Source organism: Scomber japonicus, chromosome 14 (assembly GCF_027409825.1).
Source record: "Scomber japonicus isolate fScoJap1 chromosome 14, fScoJap1.pri, whole genome shotgun sequence".
In the NCBI taxonomy this organism is placed as follows: domain Eukaryota; kingdom Metazoa; phylum Chordata; class Actinopteri; order Scombriformes; family Scombridae; genus Scomber; species Scomber japonicus.
Genome location: NC_070591.1, coordinates 22,909,186 through 22,930,778, shown reverse-complemented (window position 1 = coordinate 22,930,778; position 21,593 = coordinate 22,909,186). Strand labels below are relative to the sequence as shown.

General features: G+C 39.2%; 1 protein-coding gene across 2 annotated transcripts in view; it reads left to right on the top strand.

Moving 5' to 3' along the window:
• Positions 1–21,593, top strand: part of macrod2 (mono-ADP ribosylhydrolase 2) — a 416,544-nt gene that overhangs the window by 2,836 nt on the left and 392,115 nt on the right. For both annotated transcript variants that reach the window (XM_053333715.1, XM_053333714.1), the window contains exons 2-3: positions 997–1,098; positions 5,377–5,493. In XM_053333715.1, the coding sequence (XP_053189690.1) occupies positions 997–1,098; positions 5,377–5,493 (219 nt within the window). The remainder of the gene's footprint in view (positions 1–996; positions 1,099–5,376; positions 5,494–21,593) is intronic.

Here is a 21,593-nt window from a genome sequence, read left to right as displayed (position 1 = left end):
GATAGTGTTGAATTTGTTAAAAAAACTATTTAGCCGTCCTCTCAGCTCCCCAGTCATAATAATTCTTTCACATAAAACTTGTGCAGGGGTAGACCAGCACAGAGTTAGAGCAAAGAGGACAAACAGTCCAGAGTGCAGTGAGGTTTAGGCAACAGGGTGACATAGTGCAGCAGTTCTCAACTGAGAGCCATGGAGACACAAGAGTATGAATGTTTTCTTCCTGACAATCACGGCCATTTTTGCTAATTACCTTTACCACAACCAAAGAAGAGGGACTAATGAGGGAAATCAACTGGTGGTGAAGTGTCTAATTGGACTGCAACATGTGCCATGGAGACATGTGCCATGTCTCCTTGGCACATGGTCGAGTAGTAAGTGGAGGAGACTGCCATTCAACTAGAGCACTTGTGTTTATATGTCTTGGATGGCAATCAAGTACTCTGCTGATGTGTGTTTGAGCAAGACTCACAATCCCCACTACTTCCAGGGGTGTTCTTTTATTGCTCATCCTGCACTTTGACCCTGCAAGCTAAAATAGGATTTTAATGCATGAAGCAGGTTCACGTTGTTCAGGCTGATTTTATTAAACATCACATTTTTCATGAAGTGAATTTATAGAGGCAGGGAGAGGTGGAGCAGGTGGAGAGAGGAGCAGGACATGACTGGCAATGATGATGGCGGCTGAGAGGTGGAACAGTCTGGTCAGAGAACATCCTCAATCAGGACATGGCCAGCAATAGTTGCAGTTGTGGTTGGTGGACAGGTGAACTAGACAAGGACACTGGGGGGAGCTTGACACCAAGTAAAGAAACAAGAAGGAAAAAACTTTGTGACTTTAAATAGAAATGACTGTTGCACTTGTTCTTACTGTACCAGTACCGCACCTATTTCCTTCTTTCTTATATCCTTTAACCCGTTCTTCTTCTGCTTCTTCATTATCATCATCATCGTCATCATCAGCAGCAGCTTTAATCTTTAATTACTTTTCTTCCACAGAGAGACTGCTCCGTCTAGATCGGGACGAGAGACGCAAGGAGTATCGTCGTCAAGAGTTTGTATGTCTGGACAAGATTCTTTCCTGGAGAGAGGAGAATAAGCGTAAGAGAGATAACTCATTCTCTGGGTTTTGAAACACCTCTTGAGTTGGGAATGTCTGATAAATTGACAAATTATGGCACTGTGTACACAACACAATTGAGCCGAAATATAGGTATTGAAAAATTAAAGGTAGAGTCAGTCATTCTGGAGAAAGATTGTTGATATTTAAACTAAAACCCAAACAAATATACCCCTCCCCTCAGAAGCGCCACCTCTCAAATACATATACTCACATTGCCAAGACGATGACACAAATGGGCGGGCTAAATAAATATGGCAAAATTTGGTAGAATTCAGGGCTATGCGTCAGCTGTAGAGTCACTTTTGTTCCTCTCACACTTCATCATGAGCAGAAATGTTTTTTTTTGTCTCAAGTGAGCTTAACAGTTCATCCATACTCTGCATCTCTGTGCATACTTCTCACTCGACCTGCGTTCAGCGTCTCTGTCCACAGAAGCAGCTGTCTGTCAGCTGTAGCTCCTGGAGAGCAGAGAGGACAGTGGCCAGACAAACAGCCTTCAGCAGACTGACTGACAGCAGAAATTCACTGAACCAAATAGTTCTCATGTCGGCTCCATGGAAAGAAATTGACAGTATCTGTATCCATTCATTGATATGGTTAATAAGTTCAAAACACATACACAGCTGGATTTTTGTGTGATTTAAACAGCTGCCTGCTCAAATTACACTTTGCTAAATGCAATAGAAAGAGGCTCAGAGTTTAAAAAAACAGCAGGGGGTCTCTGTGAGACTGTCTAGGATTTAGTCTTGAGTGATACATTTAATAAAATGGAAGCGTATCTGTTCTGTGAGAAAACGCTTTCTATGTGAATTGGCCATGGCCTTTCGCTCCCCAGTTTGCCAGCCCACCCCCACTGTTCAATGGCTGCTGGAGACAGGAGACTGTCATGTACTCACACAGACAGCTGCACTGATGACTTCCCCCTGTCCTGTGCACAAACACGAACGCCCCCTGCTGATTGGCTGGAATAGTGTTGTATTGCTTTCTCCAATCCACTGTATTAACATTGCCCATTTAAAGAACCAAGGCTGTGTATGAACACCAGATTTTTCTTCATCGCACACATAGTAGGGACTGCTAGCAGACCATGAGAAGATATTCACTGGATTTAACAAACAGTGTATTAAATTCACTGATTCTACCTTTAAGTATTTAGCCCATTCTTGTGCATCTAGCCACACTTTCATACTATGTAAAAGCACAAACCATGCTTAAGACCTCATGTGTCTTTCTGATCTGTGAGAGAGAAGTTGTGGAGTCAGAGCAGATGAATGATGCTTACATTAAGAAAAAATTACATCATTTACTGTAGCAAAAGAAGATGCCACACTATTTGACTGCTCCATTATTAAAATAGGGTTCTGCAGTCAAAACTTTAGCTAAGTAGAAGTACTTCAGTATTATCAACAAAATGTTCTTAAACCTCATATGAACTGCAGAATGGTCCCTGTCAGTGTTATATTATTATTGGATCAACATTATTGATTAAAAAATATGTGAGCACTAGCTTTGGTGGCATTGGGGCTGATTTAATCAACGTATATACTATTTGTTATTGTAATCTGTAACAATGAATCTTATTGTTGTTTTTGTGTGTAGAATCTTAATCTCCATGGTTATGGAGTAAAAAGATCAACATTCCCCTCTGAAATGTTAAGTCGACATATAGGATAAAATATAATACTGAAATAAAGTATCTCAAAGGACAATACTTGACCAAATATACTAAATTACTTTCCACCACTGCATTGAAGTCATATCATTCTTAGATAAAGAAAGCTGATTTTTCCAGTCAGTAAATATATTATATAAATAAAATAAAATGTTCACCAGAAAAGTGTGACAGGACAACATAATCCATATATAAATGCATGTTATCAACAACTCTTTGAAACATTTCAGTGTATCTTCAAAGTGTAGTCACTTTAACCTGAAAAAATATCAAGTAGAGGCAGCAGACATTTTCAAATATGGAAAAGAAATGTGACGGATACCCTAGTTTGGTGATCATATCAAGGATATTGGTTATCTCATGTTGATTCTTTACAAATGACATCAGAGGCTGTGTGAGTCATCTAAGACATGCAAGTCTAGGTTAGATAAATGAAATACACATATTGTTAAATCACTAGTAAAATCAAAGTCAATTTCTGCATTAGAATTAAAAGATTTGTCTGATGTAATGTATTAAACACTACAATTCTGCACCTAATTTTTGTATTCACCAGCGTGCTTGAGTACTTCTACAGTACTTGCATAACTCTAGTGATTCACGGTGCAACTAGATATCAAACTGTCAGAGGAAACGTCAAATAATTTATTCTTTTCTTTCCATAATCTCCTTTTCCAGTAGATAGTCGAGAGTTCAACAGTTGAACTTTGCTTGGTAGCCAAAACAAACAAACAGACAGCACCTTTAATCTGATTCTTAGGAAATTCATTCTATTGCATGTAAATAGACCTAGACCTAAACCATATATTTATCACCACACACTGTTGACATTTCTGTACTCTCAAAAGGTAAGGTAGTACATTAGACAAAGTTCCACAGGTCTGTTCTTGAAAATTTGTAATACTTAGGTTGTACTTTATTGCATGCTGCAGAATTGATTTAATGTTTTTTTACACATTTCTGCCTTAAAACATGTCTCAGTACAATTAAAGAAACAAAATTAAATTACTAAGTACATGTTAGTATGTGTGCCTAATGAAACATGTAGGTCATGTATAGAAAGGTGAGTGAGGTCCTCTGGTGAATATGTAACTGGAGAGAGTGAGGAGGATGTGATCCAGGCTGGCAGTCACGGTCAGATGACTGGAGGTGCAGAAAGAGACACTGAGGCTGAGTTTGCTGGTGTAGGAGGGGGCAGCTTTATTGAACACAATATGATTGACTGTTGAACAGCAGCCATGGCATCACACTGCAGAAAGGGACGAAAGGAAAGCAGACATTACACAGGGTATATAAACTAGACTGGTAATGTCAAAGAAACAGCCAGTAGCAAATAAAGACAAATAATGTCGAGCAGACAATGTAATGGAAACATGGAAATAAATGAAACTAATAATTTCACTGACTGACTACCAGCTGTGTATAAGTAGGGCTAGATTCCTTGCAGTCGAGACAGACAGCCAGGACACAAACTTCACATTCACAGGCTGATAATGGACAGAACGCCAAAGCATCAAATTAAAGATAAGACCACAGCCACACTGAGTGGTCGACATGAAACAATGATCAAGGCCCTTAACTTTACCAGCAACAATCTTAACTTTAAAGCAACAGTGTTCAAAGGGTATTAGGATTTATGCATAAGGTGATAACTGTGCCCACATTTAAGTTCTTCACTCACACTAATCTGGAATTCGGGAAACAGAGACAAAGCAATGTGGCTTAGCTTAGTTTGACCAACCTGCTTTCTGTGTGGACCACAGTTTTAGGACCAGTGATTTTCAATCAAAGCTAATTGAGTGCAGAACCTGTATCTTCTATGCATCTGGGGCTGGACGTGGCTGGGACAAGACAGACAGCAGAGATGGAGATTGGCCTTTTGTAGAAAAAGCAGGAGGGAGCAAGACAATGTACAAAAACATATTCAAGCAAGAAAATTCATGGTTGTGGCTATTCCTCTGACTAACCAGCCCATACCAACAACAATTGAAGTTCAGTGAAGTGAGATAGGTTGGCAAATTGGGATGAACAAGGAGAACCTGGTGATGAGTTCATATCTGTTGTGGTGTGTTTCTCTACATTAAATTAAACAAGGTTTAATAACTTTTTATCTCAGTTAGTTAAAATGTACTGTGTGAACATTTACTGATGTGTTATCCTTCAGCACCAGTATGAAACAGTTTGATAACATCCCTTGTTTCAACTCTTAGAGGAAATATATTGTACAACATAATCAAGGCTGATCAGGCTAAACTTGTCTGACTTGTTACTAGTGGAATTCATTTTTATGCAGGTTATTAAAAGAGGAAGCTATACCATGAGTATGCTTCAGAGTTTGCAGATTAGTAATCCACAGTAGAAATGTTAAACACTGTGTGGAGTCCTGACATTGTAGCATGTCGGTAGTACTACAAATGGTGGTTCAAATTGTAGTACTACTTAATAATATTACTGTACATTGGAATAACGGATGAAATGATGATGATCATAATGACATTTATCTTAAAATTGTGTCTTGACATCTTCATATCTTTTATATTCTTGCTTATATAATGTAATGAGTTGAATGTATCTTCTATTTCAGCCAATGACCAAGAGGAAGGGACAGAGCTGACAGGTGGAGGAGGAGGTCTAAGTGATAAAGTGTCTCTCTACAAAGGAGACATCACCGTCTTGGAGTTGGATGCCATAGTCAATGCTGGTAAGGACTTTTCCCTGTGACCTTTTGAGAGCTGTTGATGGTGTCTGTTGCCTTGGCAGCTCAGCTCATTAAATTGTCGTTGGCTGCCCTCTGCTGTTAAGACTCCAGAAGTGCTGGTTCTTGAAGCATTACAAAACCTAACGCTTGCATTTGAGATGAATGCTAAACAGGACTCTTGTTGGTCTCTCACAGTTCCAGCTCTTTTCCTACCTTGTGCCAGCGAAACACAAGGTTAATGACTGAATTAATTTAGATTTGGTTGGCAGTTCTGTTCATCTAATCTGTCATTAATGTAGCATGTGTGTGCTGCAGTGATTAGTGGTCACATATTCAAGCGTGCAGGGGGGTGGGGGGACATGGTAAAGATGTGTTACAGTGAGTGGATGTAGAATCAGAGAGCGTTAGTAGATATTTTTTCAGAGATTTTTGCTACTGTTATGTAAGTTTCTGCATTTGGCTCACAACCTACACACATTGTCAGATATTTTAAAAGACTACTCTACCTGTTGCCTCTGCTGCGGGTGCTTAGGAGCACCATTTCTCAGCTGTAGGGTTAATAATCTCACACCATCACTATATAGCAGTGATGGTGTGAGACTATTAACCCTCTTTTTCATCATGCAGTATTTACACACACACACACACACACACACACACACACACACACACACATGCACACACATTTACAAAGCAGCGTGCATGTTGTGTCAAATTAATGCTCTATAATTTATGCAAGATTAATATATGTGACAAACCGACTGCTCTGTTGGATAAGGCTAATGAATTTAATCTATCAGTCTATGTAAATACCCATCCTGATGAGGACAGGGTGACATGACATTCTGAATCATCATCATGTAAAAGACAAAGATGTGTGCACCTAACAGACCCCCGCATAAATGTCATGGCAATTGTCTTGCTTTATCAACATTTTCACCTTTTACAAATGTTGCACTTGTAGCAGTTATTATACAATTCAAGTACTTTGTTGTTTGTTCTGAGTTTGGTAATAGATGTTGCTTATTTTCTAAATGCATTTAACCTCTATCTAGATAGATATTAAATAAAAATGTTGATGTTAAGATATTTATATTAAGAGTCTGAGTCCACACTCTGGTAATGAAGAGCTCTTTCACTGCACTTTCACCCAATTGTATGAATTGTGTTTGTCCTTTGCAGTCAGTATCATAAATACATCATGGGGAAGGCAGTCAATAAGATGAGCAATGTATCCATTAATTTACATTAAGAGAAATCAAGGTTATGAGAATGGGAATGTGGTTTAGGACCGAGCATTGCAGTTTTTTTTAGTTTTAAACTGTTGAATACTATTGTATCTCTTCAGTGATAAATTCTGCTAGATGCCCAGCCTCTGATTGAGCTACATGTTGGCTAGGAGGCAATTTGTTCTTTTTAGCAGGCTGTCAGAGGGTCTGAAAAGGTTGAAGTAGCCTGAAGCCTTTTATAATTTTCAGAAGGGCTCTTCTGCAGTTGGCACGCTGCTACTCTATCTATACTGCAGGTACCAGCTGTCTCTGTACAGGTGGCTGGACTGTTAAGATCATGTAGTGGGGGGTTTTGTGGTCCAGTTGTGTTTACTATCTGAGACAGTGCTGCTCAACAACAATAGTATGCTGTGATTGTGATCTAATCTTAATGTGAACAAAATTATCCGAATCATGTTTTTTGTTTCTTTGGTAACAAAACACAGGTATTTTTGTGTCCAAAATAGCTAAGAAAATATTATTCACTTTCCGTAGTTGATGGTTAACAATAATATTCAGCATTTCCAAAATAATGGTAACAGACTATTTATGTGCTGAATAGCCTGGGCATGTTCTGGCTTTAGTGGCTCACGTCCAAATTTTGGTGAGTAACACGGCTCTGAGCGCCATGTGAACAACTCTGCGGATGTTGTACAAGGTGTGCAGATAAGATCTTTGGATAGTTTGTTAAACTTCTTGCCTTTCATCTATTCACTGCTTCCAATCTCCAGCCTGCAGTACTTCCATTTTCTCATGCTGTTTTTCATTTAGGCTTGGCACCAGTAGACTGCTGTGTGTGAAGTGTGGGACTTTCTGAGCAGTGTGAAAAGATTAGTGTACAGCTTAATAAACTTTTTTTTCCCTCTCCTGAGTCAAACAATGAAGTGCAGAGATACTAATTATGCAAAAATTGTGTAGGTAAAGGTGATATTTGGTGTGTAAAACCTTCCAGGAATACATTTTCTAGTTTCTACATATTTAGGTTGGTTACTGTAGGAACTGAAGAGAACAGTCACAGGAGCAATTTGTCTGTAAATATTGTGACTGTCTAGCACAGTTCGGTATTCTGTTTGGTCCTGTGGTTGGATTTGGACATGTATTGATATAATGCTGTACTATGAGTTTTGTGCATCATTGTGTATGACGACTCAACTTAACTGTTTTTTATTATCTTAAAGTCTATAATTATAATGACCTAAACGCAGCTGCTCTAGCTCAATGAAGTGAACAATGAAAACCTCCACCCTCTTGGTCATGATATGGACATTACTAATGGAACTAAGGAAACAATCATTGTTACAGTTGTGTCTGCTTTGATTGCAGAGCTCTGTCATCTTCCATGTTTCAAATGTATTTTTTAAGCCAAAGGTGTGTTTAAAATCTCTGTTAAAGGTTTTGTCTAGCATCGGCAATATGTGGCATGCAATGGAAAAATGTCTGTAATTTTACAGGCCTGCTTGGTACTGCTGTTATTGGGGGCTGCCTATAGCTTTTAGAGGGTGTCTAGTTGCTTTATGTCCTCCATTAAAGTTTAATTATTGGGCTCATTGAGTTTTTAATTCTTCCTTAATTCTGTTTGGCTGGAGTTTGGACAGGAGGTGCTCAAACTGTCACCTGGGTGAGAGCCCGGTGGGAGCCGGACAGTGAGGCATGTGGTGATAATCGGTTAACTGCAGGGGGTGGTGGGCAGGATGGCCATAGCATGACAAGGTGGCTCGGGCTGCAGCATCCAGCCCCGCCAGATGGATCAACTCAGCCTTATGTTTACAGTGAGCCTGCATGGGTCCACCACCACTCTGCATCAAATGTTGTTAGATCCACCCTCATTCTCACTATAACCCTCTTCCAAAAGATGAAAGCAACAGGCAGGGATATGTGCGACACATCTCCCAGTGGTGGATCTCATTTTTTACTCGGCACATTGTGTAGATAGCATCTCAGGACTGTCGACTGTTTTTCCCCGGTTATTGATTCCCTGATATGGAACACTTTCTGCCCAGATTGTTGTAAAGGGTACATTTTTCTTCTTTTGTATAAAAGCTGTAGTATGTTCAGTATGCAAGTGGCAATACAATGTTGTTCTGTAATTTTGACAAATACCCAGCAATTTTCCTGATTACTAATTCAACGGCTCTAGTAGCCCATGTCTTTGGCATATATCTTTGGATTGGTATCAGACAATGATAGATGGAAAGAGAAGACTATCACAGTTAATCAAGGCATGTTTCATTGAAAATTGCCGGGTTCACTAAAAGTTGAAAGCATACTCAAAGTGGGTTTTAAATTAATGTGTATCATTAATGTTGCCTCTACATGGCAAACACAAGATAACGTTTTCCATTTTTCTCCTTTTCTTTGTGCATGGAGTTCATGTGAGTGTCACCATCCCTCTCAGATCAGAATGAGGTCGTAAAGATAGCAGTGTGAAGTGAAGAGGACTTCTCTTATCACGATGACTGTGGTAATTATGCACAGGGTTTGACTCCTAATCCATTACCCGCTGTAAACCTTTCCCATCATTCTGTATTAGATCATTTTTTACAGGAGCCAATTTAGTGTGTGTAGGGAATCTGGTTATGAATGCCATAAAGAAGCTGAAGGGGTAGAAATGAGTGCGAGAAAGGCAATTGGTATTCACTTGTATGGAGCTGCTGGTACTGCTGTCATCATGGGTTTGATGAGAGTGGTGACCTTTGGAGGGCAAAATACCTTGATCCAGTGGAGATTGACTTTATTTATTTATTTTATTTATTTATTTTCTGATAAGCAGTCGATTCAAACAGTGTTCACCTGCAGCGGATGCTTGGCACACAGACAGCATTGTTTACCTTCATGGTCATTCATGCATAATGTACTGCAGAGCACTACATGCCCTGCTCTGGTCAATACTGAATAGAGTACAATGTTGTTCTGTGGTCAGGGCAAGGTAACATGCAGTAGTACTACTGTTTTTGATGCTCTGAAGGTAATGTCAGCCATCATATTATTCTAAATGAAATCCTAACAAATTTATTAGCCAATTAATGGAGTGTTCCTGCCTGTTATATCAGGTAAGTGTTAGACAAAAATAACAAAAACAAAATAGGCTTTTAAATCACTTTATTGATATTATTCAAATTGAACTGAGCTCCTGAACGGAAGACTAAATTATTAGAGCATCCAGGACATGACATGCGTTTGGTAATTAGGTTATTTGAGGTACAATTTGAATAAGAATAATGGATTAAAATAACCTAAAAAAAAATTTGAATCATCCACCAATATTCAGATGTTTTGAAAAACAACAGCCACAGGCAAGCAAAGAAATGCATATTGTTAGCAGATTTTTATTGAATGAAGAAAACTCTTTTTGCATCTGTGATTGTGATTCTTTTTCCCCTTATTGAAACCCTCAGTAGATGTGGCAGCACAGCAACAGTCCTGGATAATGGCGTGTAATGTCCAGAGAATATTATGTGCTTCTCTGAGTCACAGGCCTTAATGGAGAGCACTGCCTTATTTATTAGGGAATGACTCTCTGAGTGCTCTGGTAATATTTTAGCTTGAAAAGCAGAAGGCTTTCCAGAATGAAAAGTAGATGTGGCATTTTTATTCTCTGGGTGAGCTCTTGGTCTGTAGACAGACTCTATATAGACAGACTTTTCACTGTCACACTTCCCAACTTTAGGGTGCTTTTAAAGTCCTGGTTGTAATATATGACAATGTATTCCCATTTTCTTCTTTGTGAGAGCCAATACTCTCTTGCCAAATTGATTTGCTGTCCAAATCCTCATTTTACTGCATCTGTCTAAAATGTTGTTGGGACACAATGATACTGTTATGGACCAGGGCCATTTTTTTCCTTTTTTTTTCTCTTCTTCTTTCTATTATTGAATAGGCTGTCTCACCAGTAAGCCCACGCAGACTGTGGTATGACATAGCAAAGAGTGGTGTCAAATTTACAATTCACTTTTTGCTTTTCTATTTCCCTCTAGTGATTGATAAAACCTATGGCTTTTGGTTTTTGCTTCCTACTGTTTTGGGATCTTGTCGGTGTAGACTCTTCATTAGATTTTCTGTCAGGCCACGGATGTGCTGCACAACACGCTCAGCCCCCAGAGAGTCAGGCTCGACGGGTCTATCTGTCTCTCTGTGGATTCACACCCTGTGCCATAAACTCTCTGCGTGATACATCCATGCTCCGAGCTATATGACTGCAATTCAGGGTCTCTCACGTTGTCCCTCTCTCTGATGCCAGTTGTACATACATGTGAGTACACACTGACATGTGCACTCACACACACATACACACACAGTACATTAGATATCATGGCAGAGTACTGGTAACTTCTTGAGCAAACTTGTGATTGTTGCACTGTCACACCAAGAATGAAAATCAATGCCCCTGCCTGAGAGAAGTTGCTGCTCTGTTGAACAGTGAAATGACTCCGGTGAGTGGGCTGCATTGGGTCCCGCGCTAAAAGGTCCAGTTAATCGTATCAGCTCTGAGAGAGATACAGCACAAGGACAGGGTTTTCCCTGCCATCAGGGTGTAAATGTGAACCGAGGTGACAAACCAGCTGGCGTGCCTCCCCTCCTTCCGATCTCCGCTCGATTTCTCTCCTCCCAATGTCCAGATTGTGAACAGCCCTGCAGCCTGCCTCAGCATGTGTGGTTGTTGTTGTTTACCTAATCTCTACGACCTACGTAATGCCAACACAGCCAAAGAGAAATAATTTTTCACGAGGTGTGGCTAATGGAAAGTAATCACGGGAATCTTTGCTGTCAGTGTGTATCCGGCTGGCACTTAGAGAAATGTCTCCCATTGCTTGGACTGCTAATGGTCTATGACCGTATTGAGTGTTTGGAAAATGAGCCTCACCTTCCTTCTTAGTCACACGTTTTGTGTCCGAACCCACACACCCCTCTCTCTCTCTCTCTCTCTCTCTCTCTCTCTGAAACTAACACTGTCTTTAGAGACTGTTGCCAGTGTTTATGAAGAGCCCCGTCAATCAAGTCAGGTCCTCTCTTGTTGTCTTCCCGGTAGATGGAGAGCTTAAGTCATCGTTGTCAAGGTCAGAAAGCCGTTGTTTGCATCCTTGTTTTTCTTCCTACCCTCCTCCCTCCCACCTCTGTTCCACCACCTCCTCCCTGTCCTGAAACAAACATTTCAAAACAGCCTGCCTTATGCTGCACACACGCCAGATCCCATCCGTCAGGCCCTGAGAGTAATTGAGAGGCTATTCAGATGGGAACACAGGGTCTGTCCAAAAGGAGGAAAGAGTCTCTCACCACCTTCTGTTCCTTTTTTCCTTTGTCCCACACAACCTGTATAGGTCATTTATAGAGTGTGGAAGGAAAAATAAGATGATGGAAAAAAGTAACAGAGGAGCATAAACTAATATTTAGTGAGATACATTTTACCTTGATCTTTTGTGGTGTTTAACATCCTTGTCCTTTCCTTTTCCTAATTCCCGTTTTAGGGATTTTAAGGACAATAACATAATGCTTTTGAGTGGGTACTTGGGGATAGTGGTTGCAAAAAAAATATGGCACACAACTTACCCCTCTGCATACAGTATGAGATGGCCTACCTGTTTGTGTGCATGTATGTGTGTGTGGTAAGGGTACAGTACTCTCAAGCAGATGAATTAAATGTTTTTTTGTTGCAGTGTAAAGCAAGTAAAGCTTTCTTTTAACAGGTAACACAGCAGCAGACCAACGGATGAATGGATCCAGCGAGTGGTCAAAGCTTATTTATTTATCTGGTCACCTGTAGGGGGCACTGTGGCTCCACCTAAGGATCACTGAAATCTCTGATAGCAGTTAGTTTGAGAAGTAGGATGACTGAGCTGGTTCTGCATTTCACATGGATAAATCCCTTTTTTCTGCTTCCCCATCACAGATGTTTCTTTAGAACTGTTTGAGGTGACAACTGGAAATTCTGAGGCATCTTACAGATTTTCAGCATCTGCTCCTCTAGCAGTCTGGAAAATGTCCAATGTTGTGCTGTGTTTTTTTTAAATAAATTTTTTTGGGACAAAATGAAACAGGGATGCAGTACAGGGTTTCACATACAGTATTACACCGTAAGAAGTGAGACTGTGGCATGTTCACTTCTTATTTTTGGTCTTTTTGGTGGAGATGCTGATTTGAGAAGTTGCGTGGTTGTATGAACAAAAGAGGGAGTGAGTTCTTTTATCTGTGACAGAATGTAGGGAGATGCGGGGTGAGAGTAGCACTTTACTGGCAGAGTGAAACACGAGTGAAAAGAGAGGGTTGGAGAAATCAACCCCTGACTGCTGACTGTTTCTCTGCACAATCCTCAAGCAGTGTACTCGGCACGGTCGTCAGCAGGCGATTCACTGGTTTCCACAATACCCCTCTTTGAACATCAGTTCATTCTCTTCAGTTCTGCCCCCCACCCCTCCTATGTTTTCCTCTCTTCCCTCATCTCAGTTTCAGTTCATCTCAGTTAATCTTTAGACCTGCGATTACTGTAAAGCTTTGATGAAACAAACAAATGCAAGCCATGTACACAGAGAGACCAGAAAACTGTGCACCTTAGCAGAAATACTGATGAGCTGCTTGGTTACAAGCCTGCGGTGGTTAGGTTTTGTATAATGGTTTCCTACTGTATGTATAATAGCTAGGTAATGGTAATGGTTCAGGTAATGAGCAACATAATGCTACAAGTACGTAAAGGAATATAAAGCACATATTTTGGTGATGGTGTTTGAAGGATGTAATTTTCTTTCACCAGACACTCCATTCGATAATTTTATGCTTTAGCTTCACCGTGCTCGTTCCTTCAGAGAAGTTGCAGTGGTTAGAATAAATTCATGCTATCTAGAAAATGTAACCGTGTTGTAGCAGAAATAAACTAATCCAATGTAGCGTTACTGTGACTAAGACTCTGTCAAAATTCTACCTAGAACATCAGCTCTTTATGGAGATATGAAATTGTGTCCTCCCTACTATTTCTCTGTTTGCTAAACAGAAAAAATCACTCCGTATAAGAGGGCCTCTAAGCGACTGAAATGAAAGACTGTGATGTTTGCTGAGAAGCTTTAAATGAGAATACAATTCCTATAACCCAGGGCAGTTCATTCAATATTTGTGAGCATGTACAAGTTTTTGTGAGGAACCAGGGGCTGTGTCCTCAAAACTAGTTCTCAACTGGCCATTTTGAATGCATTTTAACATAACTTATATTGCTCTCCTTATTTTAAAATGCTGTTTTTTATAGTCATTCTTGTAGGAATCAGTCACTAATAGAATTTAAGAGGTGTATTTACAAGTCCTAATAAGACGAATGTTTGCTTCTAGACAATTAGGGAAACAACACTAAGAAAAATATGACATTTCACTCCTAAACTACAAAATATTACTAAAAGTCGCTAAATAAAAAAAAAACTATCAAAACAAGAAAAAACAATTATTTGCTTGAACACTTAAGTTCATGTGGTTAACTGTACAGAATAATGCCAATTTTAATTTTTCTTAAATCAGATTAATCTACTACTACAATCTACTACTACACATAAATGCAAATTAGTCATGTTTGTCAGTTAGTAACAGTGCATTTGTATTTTTACTGAATTAAGGAGTTTAAAGAGCAGTTTATGAGAATCGAAGCAATCAAAGTGTTTCATTATCTTTAATTTAACAGGTACAGAGAGAGCATTGGCAAACTTGTATTAGTTCCTACTTTTATGTTTTTTTTTATTGAAAGACTGCTAATGCTTTTTGTTCATAACCACCACTACTGTTACTATTACTGGAAAGAACCCACTTTTCAAATATATATTTTTTTATTTATATAAGAATAAATATATACTCTTTTGTATATGTTTTTTTTTTGTTCATTCAGAAGTTTTTTAGATGTTTACTTACTGTGCTAACATTAAAGATTGATTAACTAATTATTTTAGTAATATAGTAATATAATATAACTTTTTGTGTTTGTGCATTTTTAGACACTGTAATCCTTGAAACTATGACTAACTTAAAAAATCTCAAATAGGACCTTAAAACATGCACTAAACTGGACGTACTGTAGGTGATTGCTGCTTAACCATTAGCAGTCTGTTAAAATACGCAGCTCGCTATTCCCATTGTGAGAAGTTTACACACTCTAAATATTTTTAAAGTGTTTACGCTCAAATTATATTTTATAGCAACCCTTGCAGACGTGAACCAGGAAACTTACTCTTAACTCTTAGCCTAGAAAATCACCCCAAGGCACAATCAGAGAGACCTTTTCCATCTTTTATAATGAACCTGGTGCATAACACCAGTAGCCTTTCCCCAGATGAAAACAAATAAGGTATGAATTCAAAACAACATATCTTTTGAAACCGGGGAAAAAAATCCAAGAAATGTGAAGAGGAAAAAAAAAGTAATTTGTCATTGATCTCAACACTGTTTATTGCAGACTCGGTTAGGAATTTTGTTTAGAAAGGAATCAGCTAGTTGAAGATGACAGAAAACAGTAATGATGCTGACCTTAGAGAACACTGCTGAATACTTACTAATACAAATTAGATGACCGAAGGAAAACATTGGAGGAAAACATGCTGACTGTCAGTGGTTTTTGATCTTGTCATGCTTTATGAATCCACACATTATTGGGCAAAATTAAGATGAGTTACAGAAAGAGAAAAGTAATCTCAGTTTCTATGTGTCGCCGTAGTTTGTATCATCTTCACCATTCTTCTGGAACATGTTACACGTGCTGGTTTTAGAGAAGTGGTTCGACGCAATATGTCAACCTGATGAATTGAACACGCTCTATCTGTCGTACATTCATAATGAAGAACTCTCGGCAAACACATTGAACTCCAGCAATCAGCAGCAGCTCTCTAGGGCTACATGGCTGCACAGTTGTTGCCCTCGTGTATGGTAATGAAGTACTGACTGGACGTCGTGATGAAATGGATTTCCCTTCTGTTGACACAAGTGATTGTGTGGTTACTGTAGGGCTTAGGGAATGTGGACTCATTATAGACAAAGACCTTGGTACAGCTGAATGTAATAGAAATGAGGCTTGGTTCTGTTGGCTATGATGAACGGTGAGCTTTATGTGAAATGTCTGGGAGATATGATTCTATTAGGCTTGATGGAGTTATTATGTGGAAAGGTCTTAGGGCTTACAAGTCAGTGTTTGATGTAACTACCCTGCAAACAATGAGTACTAATGAACTCCATCAGTTTTCCAAAAGCAGAGCCCATTTAGGCTCATTTCTGACTAAATGATCTCAACACTGTTTATTGGAGACTTTGTTAGGAACAGATATTACAGGATTTTATTTCTTCAGTTGATCATTTTTAAAATAGTTGTTAGGCCTTGCATACTGGGAATATTCTGTCATGTCATACTGTGTAACAAACTCCCCAGAAGAACAAAAGCAATTTTAGCTTGACCAAGGAGTTAGATTGGTTTTTATTTCCGTAACAGAGCGCGGCATGCGAAGGAAGTTTCGATAAGAGGAGACTGAAAAGAGGACTCTTGGGCCTTAGTGCCAGTGAGTGAAGAGGTGGTTAATGCAGCAGGGTTCAGAAGGTTGCTTATATAAAGTAGTTATAGACAAGCTGATGATTTGTTGTGATGTACAGAGGGAGAGCAGCGAGACCTGACTTGGAGGTAGTGCGACCTCATACAAACTGCATTTGTTTAACCTCGCTCAGCTGTGGAGCTATAATGGGATGATGGCTCCTACCATTAGCATGATGAAATGGACAAATAAGTGACTTTAGTGAAACCCACTCAAGTAACAGGCCGCAATTTGGTTGGCCTTTGATGCCTCAGTTGGCTATGGAAACAATTTAATCTCTTTAATAGAATCTTGGTCCCCCCCCTCCACACCCAAACAAAGCAGATTAAGGTTCCCCATAAGGCGAAGACCTCGCAGTCTTTGTGATGGAACCGAATTCCCAATACTGTGGGTGGCATTTGGTTTTTTTGTGTGCTGGGTGCAGATACTGGTGAGCAACTCTCCCTGAACACAGAGTCAATGCTCCAAAGCTGTTCAATTGTACGTATCTTACATTATTCACTTGATTTGCTCTTTATTTAAGCAGATTTCTTTTATGAGGGAGAACCCACCAAAGCAACAACAGTACATTACGTATTACATTAATCTAAGGGAACAACAATAGACACATAAATGGATACAACAGGATAGATAGAACACCCGACTAAGAAAAACAGACAATAGATTCACACACTAATAAAATAAGGCATATTACCTTGTCTGCAGAGCAGTGAAATCTCTGTACTATAAGGTATATCTAGGTTACTGCCTTATTGTGTTGTGCTTCGGCATGACGGTGAAGCTAATTATATCTCAAGTGGCTGAAACTCAGGCTGTTGTAAATAGTCAGCTCCTAAGCAGCTTCCACGCAGTCCTCTTTGATATGAGCACCAAGAAAGCAACTGTTGATCTTTTTTTTTTTCTTGCCTCCTCTGCCATGAGCAGGTGTTGATTGATTTGTAAGAATATAATTTGCTATGGATGAATGTGGAAGCAGTAAAAGTAGAGAAAAGGAGAAAATCTTGTGTTTGTCATCTTTTTTTTTTTTGCCATTCATGGGTTGTGCCACTTAGACAAACATGAAGACAAGGTGCAGAGACACTGTATATTTATAGGTATACTTTGAAAAGCTGCCAGGTGAGGGGAGAAAAAGAAGAAGAAAGAAAGATGGGAGTAAATTATGACAGGCAGGGGACTCGGAGGAGGATGTTGTCTACTCTCAGCAGATTTAATTTCCCATGTTCCCTGGATAATCAGCCACCACATGGCCATCCTAGAGCCACCACATTTCCCCAGAGGCTGCACCACGTTGTTGATGAAACACATCACATTACAGTTGATATAAATGCGTTTATCATGTCACAGTAGGCGTCTTGAAAATTAGTGGAAAAGGCGGCAGTTGGCTCTATACTGCATGGCCAGTAGACACAATTACCCCTTTTAATTACTCCTTTAATCACATGATCTCTCTTCAAAATCGAAGTCCAAATGCACACAAGGCAAAAGCACAGATGTTCAAATTTGGTTGGCAAATATGTATATATGTAGTATATATATATTTTTTTTAAAGGATAAACACATTTGCCTTTTAAAGCCTAATTTTACAAAACTTGGTCGCATATGTAGAGGTATTCAGATCAGATATAGGTATATCTAGGAGTGTTTTTGATTAACCAAAGTGACTCAGTGGTAGTGCCATCTATTTCCAGGAGCTTTTAAAACATACCATCTAGCCTTCAACAAAGACACACTGCAGGTATTTTAAGACAACCCCTATTTCTTCCTTTCTTCTTCTTCTTGTACAGCGCAGCAGTGGAGGGCAGAGTTATGAGTGATCGGCTGCCGTCAAAAACCTATTCAGTCATGGCTAAAAAGCCTTCTTGTCAAGCCTAAAAAGAAAATGACAAAGTAGCATTATTATCTCAACATTTAGCATCATGATATAGGCTATTGCCTCAGTAAACATTTTTGTTGGATCTCTGCTCTAACGAGCTTCCTTGTTTGTGTCTGTTTGTTTAAATGTGTCTTCACTGCAGACCTCTGTGGTTTAAGTGAATTGCAAGGTTGAGAGGCTGATGTATGGGCTCCTGTGCAAATGAATGGAAGTAAATTATATAATACTGTATTTAGTGTCTAATTGTTAGTGTGAATACAAGTCTTTAATCAATTTATCGAACAGACCATTTTTTGGATGCCAGACTAATAACATTTTGCATACAGATACAGTTACTTTCACATTTATAGCTGTAGGTTATGCTGTGTCATTTTATTATTCCTACAATTAGTCAACACTGCATTCATAATCCACACTACAACATATTATAATTGAACTAATACTACTAAAACAACTTATCACATTTAATTCCAGGGAGAGATTATCATACAACATCTTATCACATCAGCAGAATGTCATGCCTTCAGATAAAAAAGCTTTAAAAATATTTTACTAACTGTCTCAGTTAAGCTCACTAATTGTCATCACACTCTCGCTCTGTGAATCACTCATGAATTGCACATTTAAATGTAACTGCTGAAATAATAAAAAAAAAACCCAGGGTAAAATATTCTACCTGCCTTGTGTTTTGCAAAATGACTCTGCAGAGCTTACCATCTGATGCAAGGCGTTGCACACAGTCGCAGAGCAGGTGAACATATTTGAGAGGGATATCAAACTTGACTGCCCTTTGAGCTTGACTATTGCAAAATACTAACTCTGACATCTCTCTTTCTTTTCTTCCTTTATCCTTCTTGAGGTGATTCCTTCTCACACAAAGTTAATGGCTGTAATCTGAAAATCCCAACTACATAAAAGGATGTGTGTGTGTGTGTGTGTGTGTGTGTGTGTGTGTGTGTGTGTGTGTGTGTGTGTGTGTGTGTGTGTGTGTGTGTGTGTGTGTGTGTGTGTGTGTGTGTGTGTGTGTGTGTGTGTGTGTGTGTGTGTGTGTGTGTATATGATGTAGTTCAGTCAAACAACATTTTTTACTATGACTTGAAAAATGTCAAAGGGCCTGATTTACTAACATCCCAAATAAAGGGTACTAAATTGCGTGCACAGTGCAATACATGTGCATTTCGTTTGTGTGTGTTTTGCAGGTGATCTACTAAGAATAACTGATAACAGGTGCAACAGGGTGGAGACAGCAGTATGTAAATGAGGGTTTTGCATGTCTGAATGGAGAGTTTGGACGAGCAGAAAGCTGCAAGCGCAAAATGAAATGTGATCAGGTTCTAGTTGAAGGGGTTAACAAATATATTGAGTTATAAAAAAAAACTAATTTTGCCAGAAAAACCCACATATGGGAGAATATTTCTGACAAAGGCAATGCTGTTAGTAAAACCAAAAATATTCCTCTCCAAAATATTAACACTTGTGGAAAAAATCCGTCCTGTGTGTATTCTGTCATTGTGCTTCCTTCTCCTCTCCATAGTGACAGAAGTCATCTGTGCGCAGTGCTCAGCCGGTTAATACCTGCCCTTCAAAGGTATTATTTATAGACACAGTTAGCATCAGAAAAATTACCTTCAGGTTTAGTAAATCACAATGCGTGTGCTAAATAACATATTTGCATTTTCTCCTCCCTGTATTTTGCACATTGGGGTTGAAACGCCCCATATTACATATTCATTATGGCATACATACTAAATGGGTAGCAGGTATTATCTTACACATTTGAAAGACGCAAACCTTTAGTAAATCAGGCTCAATGAGTTTTATCAGCACCCCTCTGACTGTCAACTGAAACTGATCATTTCACAAAGTTCCACTGCATAGCTACTGTATTGGACTAAATGATGTAGCTGAGATGCACCTGAAGAGGACTATGTTATGTACCTAACACAGGAGATCAGATCACCCCAACATTTGATTTTCCTCAGCAAGGTGACATTGTAAGGGGTGTAATTGTTTCTGTAAGTGTGTTTGACATACGTGGTATCACTAGTATTCTAACAAAGTAAAGCCCTGAAAACAGCTACACAGTGATTTCCATTTAGAAGACAACTCAATTAACTGTGGGCCAATTAATGTTGTCTGTGTGGCTGAAATTAATGAGGAGGCATGTCAGAGCAAGCCAGCAGGATGGAAGAAGAAGCATAAGGTCAGGCAGGATTTTCATTGATGATTTTATTTTACAGGGAGCTTCACCCAAATAATGAAACGCCAATGACTATTTGCCTTAAAAATACAACCAAGTGTGGTTAATACTGTATGTATGTGATTCAGTAAAGTGACAGTAGTTTACTGTTGAGATAATCTGTATTCTGAATGGGTCCCTGCCACAGACTGCTCCTAATTTCTGGGGTGTATTCAGAGCTGATGTGCTTCTAAATGTGTCAGCCCACACTGGCTCTGTAAGCAAAGAGACAGATTATACTTAATTTACAAATCAAGCTGTCTGACAACATAGGGGGAAATTGTTCTTATCCTTCTTTCATGAAGGAAAGAAGGATAAAAACAAACATAACTTAAACACCACTTCTTTTCAGCAGTAATAGAGGGTAACTTTAAGCTTTATACTTGTAGGTGTATGTGAAGAAGCAGGAGTCCACAGTTTGCCTGAGGCAGCTGATAGCGCATTCTGTTTTGGGATTTTCCAGTATATAAAAGCAGAGATCTGGATTTTGTGTCCTGGGATACAACAACTTTTAGGCATTTTACTGATTTCTCACCGGAAGGAAAAATAGCTAGTTTTGACTGACTGGTGTGCTTTTTCCCCAAAAGAGTGGCCTGGCTTTAGGTGACCAGAACTCTTTCTATGATAACTATGTAGACCTGAAGCTGCCAAAACACAACAATCACAGCTGAGAGGTAAGTCGAAGCTGTCAGCTGGCAGTAGGTCGATGTGATTCAAAACAATGAGTAAAGTCTACTGTCCATTTGTGGCAACTAAGCACAGCTGAAATTCAAAATGTGATAGAAAGTTGTCATTAAGTAGTCATTTAGGGCTGATTACAAAGGGGAACAGGGCACCATCATTTTGGAACTGATACTGTAATGCTTCCTGTTATCCATGATAAGCACATTTTAATTCAAGTTTTGTCTTGGAACAGACTTTCTCTCCTGAATAAGCAAGCTATAAACAAACAAATAAAGTATGTCCAACAGAGAGAGGGCAAAATTATGTTTACCCATCCTCAGACAATTTGGCACCCTGAAATGAAGATTTTTTTTGTTGTTTTGTTAGACTCATGCAAGTTGGCATCAAATAGTCAATCATTTGTTTAGTGGGGCTCTCTCAAGCTGTGCAAACACACCCAGTGCCACTTTTTAGTAGCAACCAGGGAGATCTTGTGTTTGTCCCAAAAAATCCATGTGTGTATG